At 48.4% G+C, this 23,122-nt stretch overlaps 1 protein-coding gene across 1 annotated transcript in view; it reads left to right on the top strand.

The window, feature by feature from the left end:
• The window catches only part of LOC120030815 (forkhead box protein O3-like), a 41,932-nt gene extending 24,402 nt beyond the window's left edge, over positions 1 to 17,530 (top strand). The window contains exon 2 of the mRNA XM_038976268.1: positions 15,812 to 17,530. Coding sequence (XP_038832196.1) covers positions 15,812 to 17,530 — 1,719 coding nt within the window. The remainder of the gene's footprint in view (positions 1 to 15,811) is intronic.
• Positions 17,531 to 23,122: the final 5,592 nt, after the last annotated feature.

The following is a 23,122-nucleotide window of genomic DNA, read 5'->3' as shown; positions in this document are numbered from 1 at the left end:
TCTCCATCGCCTTGCAGAGGACAGGAAAGAGGGGATAGGTCAGGGTTGGCATATGGATCCATGATCTTTTGTCATTTGGGAGAGGATTCAGGAGAGAGAGACAGAGAGAGAGAACAGACGTGTGTGTGTGTGAGAGAGAGAGAGCGCAGATGGAGAGACAGAGAAGGAGAGGGAGATGAGGATGAGTGGATTAGAGCTTCCAAGCAGGACTGGAAGCCAGACTTGGCTGCACTTCAGCTACTCTGCGCACTTCCGCTCAAGTGTGCGTCCATTAGTGCACTCCCACTGCACTCAGAAGTGCATACAGTCAGACACACACACAGTTCTGTATTGCTATCCTTGTGGGGACCAAAGAATTGCTTCCCATCTAAAATCCTATTTCCCCTAACCCTAAATCTAACCTTAAACCTTAACCTAACCATAACCCTAACCTTAACCCTATGTCTAACCTTAACCCTATGCCTAACCTTAACCCCAAACCCCTAACCGTAACCCCTAACTCTAATTCTAACCCTAACCGACACAATATCCCCACTTGTCTGAATATTCCTTGTTTTACCTTCCTTATGAGGACTTCTTGGTACCCACAAGGATAGTTAAGCAAACACACACACACACACACACACACACACACACACACACACACACACACACACACACACACACACACACACACACACACACACACACACACACACACACACACACATCCGCAAAATCACATATTCACTGTAAAATTCACACAGTATATAGCCTACTTTCGTGCAAATAAAAAAAACACAGGCACACAAAGACCTAACCCGCCTTCCCTTCACGTATACCTCATTTCACTCAAGTTCTATTCTGGTCTAGACTCACTGGTCTAGACTCAGTCACTGTATGTTACAGTTACTGTAAAAACACACACACACACCAGCTCTCTTATCCCACCAGATTGCTCAGTGCTTCCCGACAAAATAAATAATTAAATGAGAGCAATAACAGCTTCCGAAAAAAGATCCCTCAATTAGAACAGAATGGGTGAATGGGGTGAGGCGGGGGCTGTGTGTGTGGGGGAGTGGTATTTCGGGAACTCAGACACACACTATTACATAAGGGAGACCGTGACCCAAGAAGGTTTTATGCAGTTGTGCGACGTTAATTTGTCCCCCCCTTAGCAATCAGCTTAGCAAAAGTATTTTCTCAAATCCTTACAAGTGATCCATGCAGACGGAGCAACTGGGGAGGCAAATAAATCAGTGGTGTAGAAGAGAGGTGTGTGTGTGTGTGTGTGTGTGTGTGTGTGTGTGTGTGTGTGTGTGTGTGTGTGTGTGTGTGTGTGTGTGTGTGTGTGTGTGTGTGTGTGTGTGTGTGTGTGTGTGTGTGTGTGTGACTGAATGTTATGAATGTATGATTGTCATAAGGGAGAGATTGTTTGGTTGTGTTACTCGTGTGTGTGTGATTAATGTATTTCTGTCATAAGGGAGAGGTTGTTTGGTTGTGTTACTCGTGTGTGTGTCGATCGGGAGAGCAGGCTAGGATGGTGGCTGGTGGGATGAACTCGTAGGTGGGAAGGTGGGACCTAGAAGGCCTGAGTGACACGCTGACAAGAGAATGGGGAAAGGGGGGGTGATCAGATGCCTGCACTCTCGGGCAAGAGAGGGGAAGTGAGGGGGGGATTGACAGCTGAAACATGGTTGAGAGCTTGCAGGTGTGTGTGTGTGTGTGTGTGTGTGGGTGTGTGTGTGTGTGTGTGTGTGTGTGTGTGTGTGTGTGTGTGTGTGTGTGTGTGTGTGTGTGTGTGTGTGTGTGTGTGTGTGTGTGTGTGTGTGTGTGTGTGTGTGTGTTTGGAGGTGAGTGTGTGCAGTCTCAATGTGATTGCCTGTCTTTTGTACATGAGGCGTCTAGGCTTCATCTAGCCACCTTTTCACACTCCGTCGCCAGCCACTCTTATCATTCCATCTTTGTCTCAGTCATCCCTCAAATACACTGTTCAGTCTTGTAGCCTACTTGCCGAAACTCTCTGTCCTCTATCCACCCAGCCCCATTTGCACCTGTGCAGTCACGTGGTCCCCAAGCAGCGAGTGGGCGTACATGTGTCTCATTTTCTGTCTGCATATCATCTGAGGCTTGAGTCTGTTTCAGAGCGCTGTTGGCATCAGGCCAGATTGCATCACTTAGCCTCACTATGGTTCCGTGTTAGCGGGGCTAACGCTGGGCTACGCTAGGCAGCTCTGTGCCGGTCTCACAAATGTTTCATAGGGACAAATGCAGCAACCCATCATCTGTTTGGGTGTTAAAATGCTAACGCTACCACCAACAGATGTACGCTAAGAAATTATTTAACCCGCTAAGCAAGCAAGCCACCATTGCATGGGGGACAATTGGTGCCGTGCTTGTATGAATCCCGAGTAGTGTTCATTATGACATGCTACGGAAAATGTTTCCAAACATTTTGCAACAGAAAACGTAAATGAGTGTTTCTTGTTGTAGAACTCCTTTCCCTGTTTCAGTCTATTTTCTTCCTTTTGGTACCTAATGAACACGACACAGCTATGTAGAAGGATACAGGCAAATGTTTACCATTATCCTAGTAAATGTCATCCATGTTGTTTTCAACATTTAGCGTCGGGCATCTCTGCACTGGGCATAGCCCCAGAGCGAAGGAAGGAGAACATTGGAAAAACAGATGATGAATGAAAGAGTGCGTAGCAGAGACGTGTGTGTGTGTGTGTGTGTGTGTCCGTGTGTCAGTCTGTGTCTAAGCATGTGTCTGAAGACATAGAGCAGTAGCTACGTAGCGCCGTGGACCAGAGTGCAGGCAAGTGACACTGATGGAGAGAGGGAAAGAGAGGAAATGAACGCGTAAGGCTACGGGGTTGGAGAACATGGGGAGATTGGAACGAGGGGAGAAAAAAAGGACGTGCCAGCAATCGAGAGAAAGTGGGAGCGATAGATTTGGAGCAAGTGAGAGATGAAAAGCGATAATGAAGATGAAGTGAACGGTGTGAACGAGGAGGGAAGAGATTTGGAGAGAGTGAATAAGAGACTGGGCAAGGGGGGGGGGGGGGGGGTGGAGGGGTAGAGAGAGAGTGACAGAGGAGAAAAGGGGGGGCTCAGTCTGCTTTTACGGTGGGGTGATTGCGTGACTGAGAGGAGAGTGCAGCGCCATGTATAATGCTCTCAAGACGGACATTAAGACGCGCTGCCCGACTCAGTCTCTCTCTGCCTTCTTTCTCTCCCGCGTTCCGCTCCTCCTCTCTCTCCATCTCTGCTAATGATCCACGCGTCTCGCCACGCAGCCGGGCTGAGTGATACCCACTGACAGTACCACTCAGGCGGAAACTCTCTCTCTCTCTCTCTCTCACACACACACACACACACACACACACACACACACACACACACACACACACACACACACACACACACACACACACACACACACACACACACACACACACACACACACACACACACACAATCACATTCAACAGTACTGATAGACATAATGGTGCTTTCATCCCTCTGTAGAGGAGGCAATATATATATATATATCCTGTATGCCTTATAGCGACCCGTGTATGACTGTAGTCTGACTCTATAATCCCCATTGGCCTATGCGGCCACCCCGCCACACCCCCCTACACAGCCCTGTATGCCCTCGGGCAGTACGACCCCATACATCCTACTACATCCCCTTACAACCCTACACAGCTCCATACATATGTCTCAGTGCAGCATGAGCCCATACAGCCCTGAACACCCCCTGTGAACCAGGTCTCATTTTCCTGCCCTAATCCGGTCTGCCTCGTGCAATCCCATACATCCTTACCCAGACCCATAGATAGACCGTACGTCCCCGTGCAGCATGACCCCATTCCTCCGTACAGTCTCCTACAGCCCCATACATTCTGACATAGACCTATACGCTCCTTATGAACCAGGTCTCATTTCCCCGCGCGAACTGTAATCCGGTGGCCTGCCCAGCCATGACTGCTGCCGAGAGGGAGGGGTTAGGTCAAGAATTAGGTCATAGGCCCAATAGGGGCCCACTCCTCCAATTAGCGAGTGGATTAAGCAGGGGAGTGTGTGCATCTGCGTCAGCACGCTGGCAGCTCCAGCCGCTCCTACTCCAGACACGGCCTCTATGGTAACGGAGGGTCCTGGGAAGACGAAGTAACCCACATTTCTCATTCTTCTGCTCACTAATCCCCTCCCGACTTCACAAAAAAAAAAAAACGTGATACATTCAAGGCGCTGCTGATTGTGTCTCGTACACTTTGAGTTGAGGAGAATGCTAGGGGGAGTTAGGGTTCCAATAGTAGTTGAAGTGGTCCTACTTTCAAAATGTTCCTGCACGGTTCACAGTCAAAAAGTAGTCTCGAAAATCAACTGAATTTAAATGTTTTCCCTTTTGCTTTCCCTTTTCCATTTATTTTGTCTCTTCTCAATGAATCGGGGATTGTGCATAAAATTCTCGGCATAAAGCTTTCTTCAATGTGGGGGTATATCCCAAATCTATTACCCATTTGGCTTTACGAATCCAATCAACAAGGCCGAAATAGTGCATCGGTTTTCTACTGAGAGACTCTCTTCAAGTAACACTGCATCACTTTCAGATACTCTCGGGCTACTACTGTCTGGCCTGTGTGGATTTCTCTACAGCCCTACAGCTGATTACATTCTATATGAGACATTTATATGTTTACATTCTATATGAGGCATTTCTATGTAAGGGTTTTGGAGACAACATTCAGACTATTGCAGCTTTAATGTTGGTAGGTTATTTATACGTTTGCCTGCATGTACAGTATGTTCATTTTGACATGAACGCTGTGTGCATTCATTAAAGCATAAGTGTGTAGTTTGGTGAAGTGCCCTTAAATAGCCCTAGAACTGAAACTTCAGTGTACAGTATAGCTCTGAGGGGTTGTGTGGGTAAGGGGGTAAGAGGGTTATCAGTCAGCACGCACCAACAGGAGAGCGCAAGGTAGATGGATGAGAGAGCGATGGAGAGACAGAGAGAGGAAGGAAACAGGGAGAGACAGAGAGAGGAAGGAAACAGAGGGAGAGACAGAGAATGAGAAATGGAGAGGGAGAAAGAAAGATTGAGGGAACGAGAAGAGGAATAGTGGGGATAGTCGTAATGAAGTTTTCAGTAGCCTCTTAAAAGGTCACGCCATTTCTCTACATCCCCCCCCCCCCCCCCCCCCCCCCATACCTCACTCCCCCCCATCGCTATCTATCCCGCCATCAGCCCTCCCCCCCCCCCATCTGTGTCCATTAGCCATTCATGAACCCACTCATAGCCACTCATTAGGGAGGGAAGGGGTTTGAAGCAATTGCATTCAGAGGAGAAGAGTCTGTGACCGGAGCATGCTGATTAATATTTCAGCGTCTCCCGTCGAGGAGCTGAGAGCAAGTTTTGCCCCGCTTATGTTGTAGAGTAGTGCGTTTCTCTCTCTCTGTGGTTGGCTGCTCTCCCCTTCTCTCTCCCACGCGATTAAGCGATTGAGAGAACGACCCCCCCCCTCCTTGTTTTCCTCTCATACACACACAGACAAATGTACAGACACACACCACCAGACCCTAACTCAAACTGACTTAATTGGGCTCTTTTTGTTTCGGGAAATGGAGGGAGAAGGCATAGGAGGAGGGGTGAAATCCCCCCCATTCCACTTTTCCTCCTAACTCAGAGGGGCATCTCTCCTTCTCTCATTAGTCTAGACAGTGAGACAAGTTACCCCAGCAGACAGGGTGTTCTGTGCCCTTCACCACCGCCACCCCCCATTGAGATTCAAACTAGGCAATAAAGCTACTCATTCATACAGTAGGTTGGCACTTCCAATCTTGAGGGTCAAGCAACCATAGAAATAGAATCCATTTAATTTCCATGGAAGCAACATGGTTCATACATTTCCCACTACGTAAAGGCACTCTTACTGTATGTGTATGCACTTCAATGTAAAAGGCAAACCTTGACCTATGAACTCAGCATTATCACTTCGCTGTATCACTATCTGTACTCTGTTTAAGCAATCTCGGAGGCCTCTCTTGCGGGATGAGTAAGTCCTGAATGAGCACTCTCTTACTCTTCAGTGTGGGCTTTTGTTTTGTGAAGGAATGCTGCTATAGTATGTTTCCTTGAGTATGTTGTGTAGTAGGTTCCCATTGAGCCGTTGTACTGTATGGTTGGATATACAGCATAGCTGTATGTGAAGTTGAAATCATTCATTGTTTGTTCATTCTCATAGACTGAATTTCCAGGAAGTGGATGGAATGGGCTCACTGGACATTTCCTTTCGTGGGATAGCCGGAGGCAAAGTCCTTCATATTCATGAGTTGCGCTGGGTGATTGGTTGAGCCTTCTTGGGTGTGTGATGTCACACAGATGCCCTGCAGAGCTGTCTGTTTAGCTTGGTCACCGGCATAAGCAGTAAGCACTGAATGAAAAATAAATTGAAGACTCACCAATCTATTTTAGTTTCACTGTCCGGTCATTCATAAAAACGAGTCCACTAATAGTTATTTTTACCTTTACACAAACTGTCTGTTGCTTGATATGAGCAAGTTAACCCAAATCTATCAAAGAATAGGAAATCCACGATTAGTTGGTGAGCTAGCTAGCTAGCTAGCTACATTTCAGTAATTTAGCTATCCTCCTTAATGCAGTGGTCAGTGGATAAACTAACTATGAGTTGAACATATTTAAGTGAAAAGGAACTAGTAGCCAGTTGTTGTTGCCCATGGTGGAAGCATATCTAACCAGCTGTCTCCTGAAGCCTATGTGACCTGTCTATGCGTCCAGACTCCCGAGTCTGGATGCAGTCTAGCTAATGTTAGCTAGTTAGCTAGCATTGATAGCTGAGCTGTTTCAGAAGAAAACGGCTGAGGTGACTAGCTAACGAGCCCTCCTCGGCGGCAATGTTTTTGGGGGTGTGGGAATATTAGATATAACGGTCAGTGAAGTTGGTGGTTACTACTGGTTTTAGATTCGAGGGGAGAGAAATTGGCCGTCATTGTTTTGTGTTTCGGTATGGGCTCGGAGTGATGTCACACAGAAGGCTCAACCAATCACCTGGCGGCTATCACTGGATGGCCATATTGGCTCAAAGAGACGGTGGTAACGATGCGTTTACATAAAGGAATGTCTCAAGATGGCTCCGTGGTTAACAGACGCCTCCATAGTTAAGATCCCCCAAACGTTCTCCATTCACACCAAAATGCAAGACCCTCTTTGATCCTCCTTTGTTCTCTTTTCCCTCGTTCTTTCTATAGCTGCCTTTCCTTGACCTAAGATTCCGCATATACACTTACCTTTTTCAATGTTGTATGTAGGCGTACACCATAGGTGGGTGTAGCTCTCTGCATCTCTGAATAAGTAGACTTGAGTGTGCGTGTATAGCATGTGGTGTATATTGTTGAGGAGCGGTGGTTGGTGTGGTACACAGGGCGCTTAATGAAGTTCCCCAGCACCTCTCCCCTATTAGACGGGTGCCCTCTACCTCTCCCTACTTCACCCCCCCCCCCCCCCCCCCCCCCACCTCTCTCCTTAGCTGCCTTTCCCTCGGGGGATAGTTGGCAGGGAGCAGGCCGGCTGCTATGGCAACAAGGAGCCTCCCTCTCCCACAGGTCTCCTTAGCAACTAGTAGCTTGGCATTGCGGTAATGAGCGTGCCCACTGTGCCAGGCTCTTTGTGTGTGTGTGTGTGTGTGTGTGTGTGTGTGTGTGAGTGAGTAAGAGAGAGAGAGAGAGAGTGTGAAGAGGCCTATGTGTATATTTTGTTTGCCAGTATATGTGAGAAGATGAACGTGTGAGGGAGAAGCTGTGTGTTATTGCGGGACTGATACATGTGATATACGTGTAGACATGCCTGAGTTTCGGTCTTCACATCATCTGCACCTCACAAGTCATGATGGATACCCTACTGTGTGTGCGTGTGTGCGTGCCTGCCTGCTTAAGATGCATTCGTGCATGTCTGCGTGCGTGTCCTTCTGAATCTTTGGACGCTTCCATCTGATTGCGATGATCATTAGTCTCTGCGCTATGAAATTGCAAGCAATTAAAAGGGGACTATTCTATGAAATTTTGCATGCCATAAGGCAACCGCTGCCGAATGAGTTTCCTGCTCTGCTGATATGAAATGAAACCCTGAGAAATTATGTTTATTAAAGTCTGATCAGAGGTGTGTGCTGACCTTTAGAATGCGGGAAATGAGATTGTTATTATTATGAACGGGATTATGTTGTGGAGTGAGAGGAGGAGAAAATCGCATCGGCATTGATTCCATTGTTGCATCGTCTGTTTCTTTGTGGCAGAGGGTGGTTTCAATATAATCAAATCCACACTCCGCCTGTGGGCCGTTAAAAGACCTGACTCAAGCACACACAAATAGACAAGCACACACACACACACACACATACAAACAAAAAGCTGTAAAAGCCTCTCTCCAGAAACGTGCATGACTTTATGACAGCATGATGGCAGGCCCAGTGGAAAATGTGAGTCAGATGGATCCCCAGACTTTGGTCGAAGTGTGAGCTGTGAGCAGGCCCCACAGGTGGACCAACCACTACACCTGTTTGTGAATCCTCACAGGGGAAAGCGAAGCCTAACTCCCATAGCCCCTGTGGAAAACCATACCCTCTTGCACGTGCCCGCCTTGTGCCCTCCCTGGCACAGGTCTTCCCCACGTTTGGCGTGGGCGTCAGACGTGATTACGAGCCCAGGCGGAGGCTTTCGTCGCGTGGGTGTCATAGATGTCGTGTCCCCCTCACGCCGACCAACTGGAAAGCCGCCAAGACCGCCCTGGCATTCCGTGGTGGATTTTTTTCCAATCCCCTATCCCGGTCTCAGATGGTCTGCTAATCTGTTAGCAGCTATTTTTAGCCGCCAAAGCTCGTGCAGCCCTTGATCCACAGTTCCACACCCGACCGCTAACCATCCCCCTTGGTGCTTATAGAAGTATACAGGCAGCGATTTGCCAGGGACTGGCTGCAATTAGAACACAGCCAAGCAGGAATCCCCTACCAATTCCATTACACCCTCTCCCCACAGACTTCCTGACTGTGGGCACCACGGCACATGGCAGCTCAAACTCTCAATTGACTTTCCCTCTTTTCCCCCTTTGGAATGGCACTGAGTGGTTTGTGGGATGATATAGCAATTCTGAAATTGATTTGCATTGTCGTAAGAGGGGGAACTTGCCTTAGTAAGGCTCTAATGGCAAAGGTTCTCCAGACTATGTCTTAGGTACAGATAGTAGCCAATGGTCTGTACGATAGCTCAGCCTGGTTCCTAGCCTAGGTTTCTGACAGGGCTTGCCGTGACTACACAACTAGACCTACTTGATAGTTCCGTGACTATGGACATACATTGGACCATGGCAATGACGATGGCATTATAAAATGATAACTTATTTTGTCATTCAGCAGATGATCTTCTCCAGAGCAATTAGGGTTAAGTGCCTTGCTCAAGGGCACATCACCAGATTTTTCACCTAGTCCTTTCGGTTACTGGCCCAACGCTCTTAACCGTATGGCTACCAGCCGCCCCTGTGGCATGTGGCGGCTTAAGTTAGTTTCTCAACTCCTAATAAGAGGTCTTCTTTTTTGAATCTTTTCAATTTGGGCGCAGTCCAGAAATCAGGCTCGTCCATCTGCCCATCTGTCTCTCCTTAAAGTAGGCTCTCCTCCTCTAAAGAGATTTGAATTATCGTCTGACTTTGGGCTTCCTTTGCAGCCAACGAGATCTGTGTTCCTGTCTGTACCTGTGCCACTTGGGATAGCGTGCTGTATCTGCTTTGTTCCGTATGGAGCCATATTTTATCTACCATTAGGCCCTTCAGTCCCCTTGAAGCCCTCCCATCCCTCCACTCCACCCCACCCCTGCAGACAGAGAATGCTGAATGCACCAACCCCCCGATTCCCATTAATCTATGCGCCTCTAAATTCTTTATTTCCCTTCAAAGGGGGACAAGCCGAGCTGTGACATCAATCACGGGAAGCGAATATTTAGCCAGTGCTAATTTCCATCAATAGCCTGGAGACAGGCTTAGCTGACAAAACTCATTCCTTTGCCTGAACAAAACTGCTTGTGTTTGAGCCCCCCCCCCCCCCCCCCCCCACAAACAGGCATCACAGGAAACACAGCCAGAGCCTCTCCTGGTCCCCCATGATTTGTGCTTATCTAATGAATGGTGTGCTATGAAGAGATACCCATAGACAGCAGAGGAGCATAATGGCTGCTTTCTGTGTGAAATGGGATTGGTAAACACCGAATGAGTACATGGCGAATGGCGGTGAACAGCTTCCAGACAGATGCTCGTCTTTGCAGAACGAACATGCCAGTCATCCAACCCTTTAAGTTATTTGAACCGGGTGAGTGGTTTCTTTTGGCGTTCCCATGCGAGCCCTCTTGTCTTTGGGCTCGTCACTCGGTTCTATTTGAATGAGTACAACCTCTCTCCACAAGACGGGCCCTGTACAGTTTGACCTGTTTCTTCTATCCCCTCTTGTGAGTATGTGGGGGGAGAGGGGCCCCATTTTGAGGGCAGCCCATTGTGTGGCTCGGAGGGTTTTCACACACTGGGCTCCATGCTATACCTCTACATTCTCACCCCCTTACCCCCCTCTATCCCAGCTGCCCGCCTTGCCAGTCAAGCCAACCCAGACGGTCTGTTGCCCCACCACCCCGCTCACCACAGTCTTAATGGCAGATTGTTACCCTGGGAGTGGCGGCAGAGGGGACACACATTGGCATTGCGCCAGGCTGGGCAACTGGGCGCGGTCACCCTACTCACGCAATGCCGGGGGTACCCTCGAGCAAGGGCATTGGAAAGGGAGCCATATCGCCTTCACAAAGCTAGTCCAATAGAATATCTTCCTACAGACAGTCAGACATTGATGTGTCTAATGCCAAGCCTTAGCATTGAAGGCTATTAAGTTGAATCGATTCTCCAAGTTGAACTGGCTACTCCAGATCCAAAAATCAAACTCAGTGGGTGTGAGGAGGGAGGACTGAGCAGGAATCAATGTGAATGGCCAGAAGGCTGAGGGGCAAATTAAAGGGTTTGAAAGAGAATTATTTACCATGACCAGGGCCCGTTTTGTTTTTGTTCATTCTCGGAACATGAACGGAGCTCGGTCGATCCAAAACAGGAAGTCTTGTAGTCCCTATTCGATTGACTTTGAACAAGTACCCGGTCTTGGAAAAAGGAAAAATCCCTTTCTGCTGCTCTGAGGCCACCTGTGTCGGAAAGAGCGTGAACGTGTCAGATTTGAGCGGGTTAATGGGTCTTAAACTTAATCTGCGGGCAAAGAGGGCTGTGGTAGAGTGGCTTGGTACAGAGCGAATAAAGAAGACGTAAGTCAGGTATCAGGATCGTGGGCTCTAATGAGAGTTGATCTCAAGCCGATTGTCTCTCTGGGGCCACCGGGGTGCCACACTATAGAAATAGAATTACTAGAAAGGACATTCCCATTCAAGTCAATGTTACGTATGTGATGGGTGAACCGGCTGCCATATTGAATGTAGCCATGAGTGTTCTGTGAACTTGATGTGGTCTGAGGGGCTTTACCATTCTAGTAATTATATTTATATGTGCTACACAGTCTTCCACTGGCTACAATTGTTCTATAAATCGGACAGATGCCCTTTTCACAAATAACAGTGCAAGGCTACTGCAAACTGGTTGTTGTTGTTTAAAAACCCACTCTGTGATATATACATTTCCATAGAAGTTTGATTTGACAACTTTTGATATACAGCACGTCTGTTTACTTATGTCGGATGGGATCAGGGAATACATTTGTGTCTTAGCTTTCTATTTCACTTTATTATTTCGGCCTTCCACAATGTGTATTGTATCATGGGCCTGATTTCAATAGGAGATAGCTGCCGGACCCAGGGTTGGAATGTGTGTTCCGTGTCATTGTATGTTTCTGTGCGCTTCCCTTCATTTGTCTGGTCCTGAAAGCCAGGGGGCTGAAGAAACATTTTATGAATATTTAATAGACAATAATGTTTTCAATTCTATTCTGTTGTAAGCCTGTGGGGAGAAGTATGGAAAAAGCCACCCTTAAGGCCAAACTCAGAGTGAGGCATTCCGCTTAGCTCTGTCAGATAGGAAATTGAAAGGGTGGTTGTATTACATGGCCTTGTAGATCATGGCCTTTCCTCTCATTGTCTTACATGGACAGGTTGCTTAACAAAGGAATCTCCTTAGTCTGCCCCCTCATCTTCCTCCTCCCATTGGATCATACCGTATCCGGACTGCCCGCGGTGCACACGATGACCTGGCAGTGGACTGTGTGAGACGTCCAGCTGGGAGTGCCCCCGAATCAACTCCAGGATTAGCTCGGGATTGTCTGGGATTACTCGGGATGGAGCGGGATTAGCACCGGCTGCCTGCGACTGCCTGTTTTGGGGGCGTGAGTGAGTGGGGCATGGGCCGGCCATATTTGCCCTGACTCAGGCCGAGATTGGGCGAGAGGCCAGGGCTAGGCTACACCAACACAGGGAGGGAAACCTGTAACCTGGCAGGGCTATTCTTAGTCCCTAAATCCACACCCAAACAGGATGACTACTACTAAGAAACCCCGGGTTTGAAAACAAAACAGAAAGGCCGGGCAGACAGGAAGCAAACAGCTAGCTGACTACGCCATCATGGCCAACTTACCCACGCAATGGCTGAGTCCCAAATGGCACCGCATTCCCTATATAGTGCTCCACTTTTGACCAGAGCCCTATGGCGCCTGGTCAAAAGTAGTGCATTATATAGAGCATAGGGAGCCAGTTGGGACACAGCCAATCCCTTAAATCTCTCTTAAGCAGGTGGATTCAGAATTCATCAGATAAAGAGGGCTTGTGGATGATGTTCAAATCCCTCTCCCAAGTCTATAGCGGGGGACTTTTTTGATCATACATGCTACTTTTGGAACAGATCAGAAATCATATCCGGTAGCGGCTTCAACCGGTCTGGTCCCATTAAAGGAGGTTCCTTTTCATTCGGCCTTTAATCAATCTGTCATCTAACCTGATGGACAACATTTATCATGATCTGATAAGATAATGTTCTGGTATGGGAGACACAGGTATACCTTTTTTTACACTAGCAAGCCGGACCGAACTTTGCTGAGCCAAGCTGTTTGAGCTGGCTGGGTATCCACCATAGTTGCTTGAACTGTGCTGAAAAGATCAATGTGAAAAGAAAATATGTGAGCCAACACAGTACAGTTCCGGTTGGCACGATAGTGTGAAAAGGGTAGGAGTCGGCGCAGGCACGTAGTTGCCCGCCCCTAACCGCCGACCGGGCATCCCCGACGGACTGGCATGGCCCAGATGAAAGAAAGACTGTTTAGAGTTAGAGAGAGAGCTGCAGCATCAAACAACCAACGTCTCTCCCCATCCCCCCGCTACCCTTACTCTGCCTCCCTGCTCTACCCACCACAATATCATATACTCCCTCTCCTGCACGTTTACCAACAGTTGCCATGGTTACCCAATGCTCGAGGTGTCACAGCGAGACAACCGAAGGGAGGCATTCACAGATCACCTGAATTCAGGCAGTCGCCGCTTTCTAGTTGGTGCTCCACAATTTGATTTGTGTGTACTCAGACTGTGCCTTTCGCCCGTGAATACAAATTATGTACGACACAATGGTGCCATTGAAAGTACGAACGCTTAAATTACACCACGTGTACCTCAATCTGAAACAATGGAATATAGTACTATAGTACCAATGTAAGGCTTAGCCACACTAAGTGCTTTGGTTTCATTTTGCCGTTCAAGTTTCAGAATAACGCCTACAGCAAAAGCAGAACAGAACAGCTATTGTCAATCAATATTTCTCAGTGTTCACTTGGCCTTCACTTGGCCTTGACGAAAAAGTCTAATACACCTACAAATTGTTTTTGGAATGAGAAATTGAATGAACAGAGTCATCTATTGAGAGTTTATCACTGAATATGAGTGTTCCAAAAAAAAAAAAGTGGGAAAGAAATTGACAAAAAAAGTGAAATCTTTCTCTCAGCGGTAAATAATGATTATGGCATATTAACAAACACAAGAGACACGGAGAGAGAGGGAGGAAAGAGGATGACAAGAAAGGAGAGAAGCAACAAGTTGCAGACCGCTTAGAGTAGAGAAGGCTATAAAGAGAGAGAACGGTGATAAAAGAGAGACAGATAAAAGGAGAGAGAGAGAGAGAGAGAGAGGAGAAGGTGGAGAGAAAGAGACAGGGTTATAGAGAGACAGAAAGAGAATAAGGCCATAGAGAGAGTCTGTGTAGGTAGGAGGCGGTTGGTGGGCTCCGTCCGTTATCCCTGGTAGCTCCTAGCTCAATCTTCCCATCCATCTCCACATGGCTGGTGCTGGGCCAGAGTGGCAGCCACATCAAACACTATCCCCAGCCAGGCACATTGAACCAGGGATTAGTTTACATCTACCAGGCAGAGGAGAAGAAGTGGAGAGGAAAGAGACCGAGGGAAGGAGAAGGAGGGAGGAATATCCTCCACTTCACAGAGATAAAGTGGACCGAGTGTCTTCAGTTCAGACAATCTTTGGCACTCTCACCTGATAGATTGTACAAAGAGTCTGGCTCACTCCAGTTTAGACTACAGAGCGAAGAATAGATTTTCATGAGTCCTACTGTTTGGTAAAGGCACACGTAGCTAGTTTGTAGACCCATGATGGTGAATAGGCAGGAGAGTTACAGAGAGACTGGGTCACTTTGTAGACTACTGAGGGGTATACCACAAAGCATGATCAATGAGTTAGCCAGCTAACCTAAATATTCTGAAAAAACATATATATTTTTTTGAAAGATAACCTTGAAATGGACATGGTCTAGTTGACTCAACAACCAGAAACACATATTTTAGTTTCAATGTCTTAATGATGCAGAAATTGGTAGTTATTTTGTTTTTTTTAATCAAAGTTAGCTGGCTAACTCATTTATCCTGCTTTGTAGTATACCCATGTGGACTACCTACCTGGCAATTGATTTATGGGCCCATTTTTTTCTAAAGCTATCTATCTGGATTTCGCCTATCGGATAGGATTAAATGTATAAAAATAGAATGGACTATTAATTGACTTGAATGGGGACACACCATTCTATTCATTCTATTTCTACGCATTTAATCATGTCCGATAGTTGAAATTCGGATAGATAACTTCAGGAGAAACTGTGCCCTGGTGTCTACAGTTTAGTAGGCAGACAAGGTACTAGCAAGTCTTTTGTAGCCCCAGGATGGTGAGTGTATAGCGGCTCTATACGCATAAACACAAACTGTCTGGTACATATTGATCAGCGAAGCTCTTCTTGGAAGGGGAATCCACACACTCCCCAGTGGCATCAATGTGTGTGAGATAAACCTTTAAACAGTCATCAATACGGAGTAGCAGACTTGGGATCAGATTGGCAGGTTGCACATCGTCAAAGTCGCTGAAACTGTAGTTTCCTCTCCGACAGACAGTTGATTCATATGCAAAAGGTAATATGCATACTTGATTCAGCTGATGTCTACAGATGAGGAGTTCTGATGCACTGGGACACGCACAAAGGCGACCAGTACTCATTGCCTGAAAGTCACACGCTATCCTCACCCATAGCTAAAGTGTGACGTTTGGTGGCAGCGGTGGGATCCAGTGTGTTAAATAGTGAAAATGCTTACTGTGTACATAATATGATGAGCAATGTAACGTGCACTCTAAATCAATCTCTCTCTCTCTCTCTCTCTTTCTCTCTCTCTCTCGCACCCCCCCTCTCTCTCGCCCCCTCTCTCTCTCTCTCTCTATATATATATATATCTATCTATGTCTGCAGAACTCCATCCGACACAACCTGTCCCTCCACACGCGCTTCATCCGGGTGCAGAACGAAGGCACGGGTAAGTCCTCCTGGTGGATGCTCAACCCTGAGGGGGGCAAGATGGGCAAGGCCCCTCGCCGGCGAACCGTCTCCATGGACAACAGCACCAAGTACCTGAAGAGCAAGGGCCGGGTCAGCCGCAAGAGGGTGGGCAGGCCGGGGATTGGTTCTGGGGCTCAAGTGGGGCTCCAGGCTTCCCCTGAGCAGGGTAGCCCAACGGGGAAGGTTCTCCCAGGCAACATAGGGGGAGCTGGGGGTGTGGAAGGAGAGTTTGACGCCTGGACGGAGCTCCACTCCCGGGCTAGTTCGTCCACTTCGACCCTGAGCGGGCGCCTCTCGCCCATCCTGGCCGAGGGCGAGCTGGAGGAGTCAGAGGAAGGCGGGCTCTCCTGCTCGGCCTCGCCCCACCTCTACCCCTCCCCCTCCTCCAGCGCCCGCTCCCCGGCCATGGGGGCTGCGGGAGGCCACTGTCCACCCGTGGAGCAGCTGCCCCAGCTGGCTAATCTCACGGGGGCGATCTGCCTGGAGGAGAGGCTCCTGGATGAAGGCTACCACCATCATCATCCTCACCCGGCGGCAGACCACAAACTTCCCCCGGTCTATCATTACAACCCTGGGGTTAAAGGTCAGGGATCGTACTGCGGCGCGGTCTACAGCCAGGCTGGGATGGGCATGCTGCGCCACCACTCACCCATGCAGACCATCCAGGAGAATAAGCCTGCTAGCTTCGGCGGCACCATGCGGGCCTACTCAGGGACCAACGCCCTGCAGAGCCTGCTGACAGGAGGCCCCGGAGTGCCACAGCAGTACTGTGCCAAGGACATAATACTGGGCCAAGAGAGAGATGCCCACCCCATGATGGGGCCCTCCACGAACGGAGTGAGCTCCACCCATCACAGCCATCACTCCGGACACAACGGACATGCAGCACACAGTCACAATGGCAGCCACACAAACCACAACTCGGCTCACGGCCACAACGGAACTCAGAGTCGTAACCTCAACCCTGTGACCAACCACAACAACCACAACCACAACTCTCCTCATCTTGGCCACAACCTCAGTCAGAACCACAGCAACCACACAACACACACACCGACTCAAGCCCCAGCCCCAGCCCTGGCCCCACGCATAAGCAGTGGCCACCTCCAGCCCTACAGCCACAAAGCCCCCTATCTGTACAGCCCCCCGTCCCACGCCCACCTCCCCGCTTCCACCACCCTGCCACCCAACCCGGCCGGCATGCTGGGGATGCCTCAGGACTCCTGCCACCTGGCCACCGCCCCCCACCCCTCGCACCCCTGCCACAACACTTACCCCAGTCCCCAACACCAAGGAATGGGCAGTGGACTGTACCACCACCAACGGGGCATGGTGGGAGGCGGCACAGGAGGCAGCTACCATGGTAGCTCCTACCACCAGCCTCACCCCCACGAGAGACTACCAGCTGATCTGGACCTGGATATCTTCCACGGGAGCTTGGACTGCGACGTCGAGTCCATCCTCCTCCACGATATCATGGACTCCGGAGAGGAAATGGACTTCAACTTTGACAGCTCCCTGGCCCAGGGGGTGGGGGTCGGGATGGGCATGGGGGTGGGCGTGGGGGTGGGCATGAGTGGACTGGCAGGCCCTCAGCAAGCCCACAACAACCAGAGCTGGGTGCCCGGCTGAGACGTTTCACGGAGTGCTTCCGGGCAGGCCTCAAAAGACTCCACTACCCAGAGTGCTGCAGGCCAGCCCTCACCGCCCCTCAGATAGACAGACTCCACCCCCTCCCCACTAACATGTTGGGAAGCACTGTGCTTAACTGTGTCATTCCTGGACTGAAAACAGAGGAGATGGGACAAACACTGTCACTCACTCCCCATACCTTTCTATGTTGTGTTATAAAATGCCCCCGTCCTATCCCCCCCTGCCCAGACTCCCTCTGGGGATTGTAGCTCATGTCACATTGTTTTTTTCTCACATCAGCTGTATACTGTGATGACAATCTCAACTGTGTTGTTGCCCCACATTGACCCTTTCTCATCTACTATCATGAGACCTGAACTCACCAAGCACTTTAAAACAAGTGGGTCAGACTCCACAGCTCACTCACATGCAGACCTGGGTTCAAATGCTATTCAAAATCCTTTCCATCACTTTATCTGGGCTTGATTGAGTTTGCCTGGTGCAATGGAACCAATAGAATTGTCGCAAAAGTGCAAACCACGCCTATCTCCAGGCAGACGCAAACGCTAAATGGATTTTAAATATCTCAAATGGTATTTGGACCCAGGTCTGCTCATGTAGCAGGCAAATTCATGCAGAGTTTGGCTGTTTGCAAGGCGGGTACGGTATTTGACATATCATTTTGCTGAACAAATAAAGAAAGTGCAAGAATCAGGATCTGTAGATGCATTCGTGGCATAGATTTATAATGGGGGTTGCTATGCTGCAGGCAAAATGTCATCAAAGACTTCTGATTGATTGCTTATTTGGTCTCTTTGTCGTTGGCTCGTATTAGGTCAAATCAAATGATACATTTTGGGAAAGACCCTTACAACGACCTGTGCCTCCTCACTGACCTAATTGAAAACTATAATCTGGTGCTTTACTTTACCGTGCAAGTCAAAATGTATGTTATATTAGTCGTTTGCATTCTGTCATTATGTCAATTGAATTCATCTTTGGAATATTCAGAAGACAAAATTCGAAATGGCGTATCACCTTGCCTCAACCAGGGTTTATTTTTTCTTTGTGGCGCCAGCTTTTTTTCTTTAACTTTTCTCTCTCTCCCTGTCTCTGTCTCTGTCTGTCTCTCTCTCTCTCTGTCTCTCTCTCTCTCTCCCTCCCTCCCTCCCCTCTGCCAACGAAGACAGAGTGATCATCCCTCAGACCGACCCATTAAACTGGGGCTTGATTGAAATTCAGCATCTTGCTTTTAATCTCCAAAGTGATGCTGCAGCCATGCATCATTATCGGGAATCTAAACGCAACAGCCTCCCATCCCTCTCTTTCTCTCTCTCTCATTCCTTTCTCTCTCACCCCCGCAGTTGTCGCTAACGTAATGTGCTGACTGATAGCCGTGATTAACGCCTAGTCGTCCTGGCCTGAGGGAGACAACGCCGTCCGTTTTTTCGGTTTGTCTGTTCGGAAAGGGCACTGGTGGGAAAAAGAACCCCACACAAAATAAGTAAACACAGGTTGAGGTCAAAAACGAGATAGTCACATGATCATGTCCCCTTCCCCGTCCTTTTTTGGGTGTGTGTGTCTTAAACGGGTAGTGTGTTTGTGTCGTAAGTCATCAGCTTCGTCCTCATCATCTGTATTTTCTGTTCCCTTGCACATGTTATGAGGTCGTGTTTTCGACTGTGTTTTGGGCCTGGTGGGAGTTTGAGTTTTGACTGGTTCTCTGGTATAAGGTACTGTACATATAGGCGGAGAGGGGTAGAAAAGACTACGAAAACAATCAGCCAATCAGATTGGCATTCATCTCTGTCAGACAGGGTTGTTGTTCCTTCCGACCTTCCTTCCCCTCATCTCCACATTCAGCGTGTTTCCCTTTTTGTCGTCGTTCTCTCTTGTTGTCGTTGTAATGTTGAAGTTCTGAAGGGACATACAGGGACAGGGTGGATACGGCATGGTAATGTGTGAAGGCAGATATCGGGATTGTGACCCCCGCCCCCTCCACACCCTATACTCTAGGCTACACCCGTCCCCATGAATTGGACCACGGTGTCTATTTACTGGAGCCACCACACTCTAGTTCCACACAAAGCCTCTGGACAGGAGAGAGCCATGGGTCATGTTCATTAGGGCACACGCAGCACACCGTTGCGAACTGTTTTAAAGCGCTTTGCAACGGAAACCCAAAAATGAGTGTTTCTTATTGGACAAAGTCCAGGTTGTCCCGCTCCGATTCAGTCAGTTTTTGTTCGTTTGATGCTTGAAGAACATGAACCAGCTCTCCTGTCTCCCTCAGTAGACACGCTCTGCTGTGGACTGTACTGAGTACTTCTAACAGGAATGTCCTAAAATGTACACCTTACCAGGGATTTCCTAACATGTACACCGTACAAGGGGCATATCATTACAGCCAGAGGTCAATTATGGCACGGACTATCAGGCCCTATCCTCGAGATCAACATCCTTATTCTAGGATGTCGTCTCTTGTTCAATCTCAGTCTGTGAAGTATGTGTGGAAGGTCTTGGCGATATGTTATAGCCTGCGCTAAAATGGTTTAGTGACGCCCCGATATTGGGAAAATAGAGCTATATATAATATAACATTTTATTATACACATATTTATTTATGAAAGAGGTGGGTCTTTGTCACCCCCGAGTGTGGTAGTTTGTGAGCCAACTCCAATTTCCCTCCCATTTTTTGGTCTTTGTTTCCGCGTCACACTTTCTTTATAGTTGTAAGGATTTTATTTTGTACAAAAATCTATATATTGAGGATATTGTATAATAGTTTTTAAACTCAAAAGAAATGATTAATTTTGTTGTCTTTCTTTTTTTTAAGAGAATGTATCTTATCTGGTGACTGTTAAATAAATGACATGAAAAGAAAGCATCTGTTTTCTTGCTCTTTCTACGCTTGTGTGGTTCCGCGCGAGGATTTGTCACGATTGTGTGATGACATTTCCATTGTAATCCCCTGATTCGTGAGTTGTCTTGTGCTGGTGTGTTCTTGAGTCCTTGTTCTTTCGTATACCTGTGTGAGCGACTGCGTGTGTTGTGTTGCGTATGCATTTGTTCTTTCATTTGATATTACCCAAGGATAATCTGTCCAACAAGCTTCTCTTTTTGTACATACGGCACACACAGACTCACTTTGCTTCCAAAGTGTGTGTTTGTGAACGAGTAGGTTTTTTTTTTTCTTTGAAAGAGTGTACGCATATGTTGATGGGTGTCCGTTTGTATGTGCGTAAGGGAAATGGTGAGTGTGTTTGTGCGTCTCTGTGTGTGTGTGTGTGTGTGTGTATGTGTGCCCTTGGGTGTGTATGCGTGTTCTTGTATGTTAGTGTGTCTCCTTTTGTATGTGCGAAAGCAAAAACATGTGTGTGTCTGTGTGTGAGCGAGAGAGATGGGGGAGGGGGGGGGGGGTGAGTGTCTAATAAGGCTTGTCATCGCCACTGTAGGTTGGTCACAGCTGTCCCAGTCCCGTCGGAGGCGTTGTCACAGGAGGAGAGTGCTGCGCTGCAGCGCAATACTGCCAGGCCGCAGGGGAGTCTCCTCCTCCTTACATACACACACACACACACGCGCACACACACAGACAGGCGCGCATACACACACACATGGACACGGATACACACACGGAGGCGCATACAGACACACACAGGAGCGCGCGCACACAGGAGCGCACAAACACTCCTCTCACTGAAATGTTCGCTTTTAATTGACTCCACTCGGCAGAGACTCTCGGGAGGGAGGGAGAGCGAGAAAAAGAGGGAGGTGGTGGACCATACGGAGGGAAAAGCCAGAGAGGAGAGAACCAGAGAGAGAAACACCATTTGAAAAAGACCCAATTCTCAATACATAACAGTTATCGCTGTACTGAATAATTCAAACAAGCCATTATACATATACTCTACATGATGTCTGCGTAGTTCCGTTTCTCTGCATCGTACGCTAGCACGTGTGATTAAGCAGGAAAAGGGAATGGAAGAAGGCATTGCTCTACAAGTCTGGCTGTTATCCCCATCCCTCAATTCTGCCGTCCCCACCTCTAGAGAGAGAGGGAGAGAAAGACCTAGAGAGAGATGGCGAGAGAGACCGAGAGAGACACCGAAAGAAAGACAGAGGAGAGAAGAAAAAGCAGACAGCTCGGTCCAGGTGCTGCGCCTCAGGGTTGGACCAGTCTTCTGTTGCCTCATTATCAGAGAGAGAGAGAGAGAGAGAGAGAGAGAGAGAGAGAGAGAGAGAGAGACTATACATTCCCGTGCCATTATTCTCACACTCAAACAGCTCAGCGCAGGTCTGCTTCACTGAGCCTGGTGATGGTTTAGCATAGAAAAAACTCACAGGGCTTAAGGCTGTCCGGGGTGGGCACTGCCAACCAAGACCTATAGGTTAATATAACCCTAGACTATAATACTGAAGACGGATCCATTTGATTCAATGCTGACCACATGCGTTTCTACTGAGAATCGAGCTTCATTTCATTCTCAATGATGATGCTAATATAACTGTCATCGGCGCACATTATGCTGCCGTTCAGATGGAATCACGGTCCTGGTCTGTCATAAATTGCCCTATCGACTTAGGTCCGTGCTGACCCGCTGTCCTTAGTCCACCCCGGTTTAAAGGGTGAATATAGATGAAAAGCAGCTATTCCCTGTAGCCCACTAATACTACTGCAGATCGCAAGTCAGACATCCAGAGGGGGGGGGGGGGGGGGGGGGGGTGCTACAGAGGTGATGACACAATTAATGTAAAATGAATACCCCTGAGCTCCCTTCTCAAATCTGTATCCCCCCTCAACCCCCACCGCTCTATCACACATGGCCTAATCCCACATGGGGGGCTAAGCATTAAGCGTCGTAGCCTGATTCAGCTAGCGCAGCACTGGCGTACGGGGAACAGGGCCGACTGGCGTCTATAATTACGGGCTGATACTGAGAGAGTAATTAGCGAGTGTGGCTAATGGCGACAGCTTTGGAACGTTAGGGTTGATCGCTAGGAGATAACGACACTTCGACTAGCCTCCCATGGGCAAGAGCAGACACACAGGTTCTGAATCAGAGATAGTTCTGGTGCTTAAATACTGGGTTATGTGGTTGCTGTAGGGGAGGATTGGATTGGGGCTTGGGCACTGCGGAGCTCAGAGAGAGGGGTCAGCTGTAGGCTGTGGTGGTGGTTGGTAGTTCATGCATCATTGGTGAAAGAGAGAGAGAGAGAGAGAGAAAGAGAGAGAGAGAGAGAGAGACTAACAGAGAGATAATTGAATTGAATGAACTGAATTGAGAAAATGAGAGGAATAGAGAGTGTGTGTGTGTGTGTGTGTGTGTGTGTGTGTGTGCGTGTGCGTGTGCGTGTGCGTGTGTGTGTGTGTTAGACAGAGGCTCAGAATCGAGGGCAGCCGTAGTGTAGTTAATAGGCCTGCAGAGGAGAGCCCTCTGTGTGTGTGTGTGTGTGTTGCGTTACCCAGTGTTCAGTCTACCCTGACCCTCAGTAAGCATCACCTGGAACCAATGGACCTCAGAGAGATAGACACGAAAGAGAGAGTGAGAGACAGAGTGAAAGTGAAAAAAACTGCGCCTCTCGCTCAAGTAA

Source organism: Salvelinus namaycush, chromosome 37 (genome assembly GCF_016432855.1).
Source record: "Salvelinus namaycush isolate Seneca chromosome 37, SaNama_1.0, whole genome shotgun sequence".
NCBI classification, from domain to species: Eukaryota; Metazoa; Chordata; class Actinopteri; order Salmoniformes; family Salmonidae; genus Salvelinus; species Salvelinus namaycush.
The sequence above is the reverse complement of the archived record's forward strand: the minus strand, read 5'-3'. Positions and strand labels throughout refer to the sequence as shown.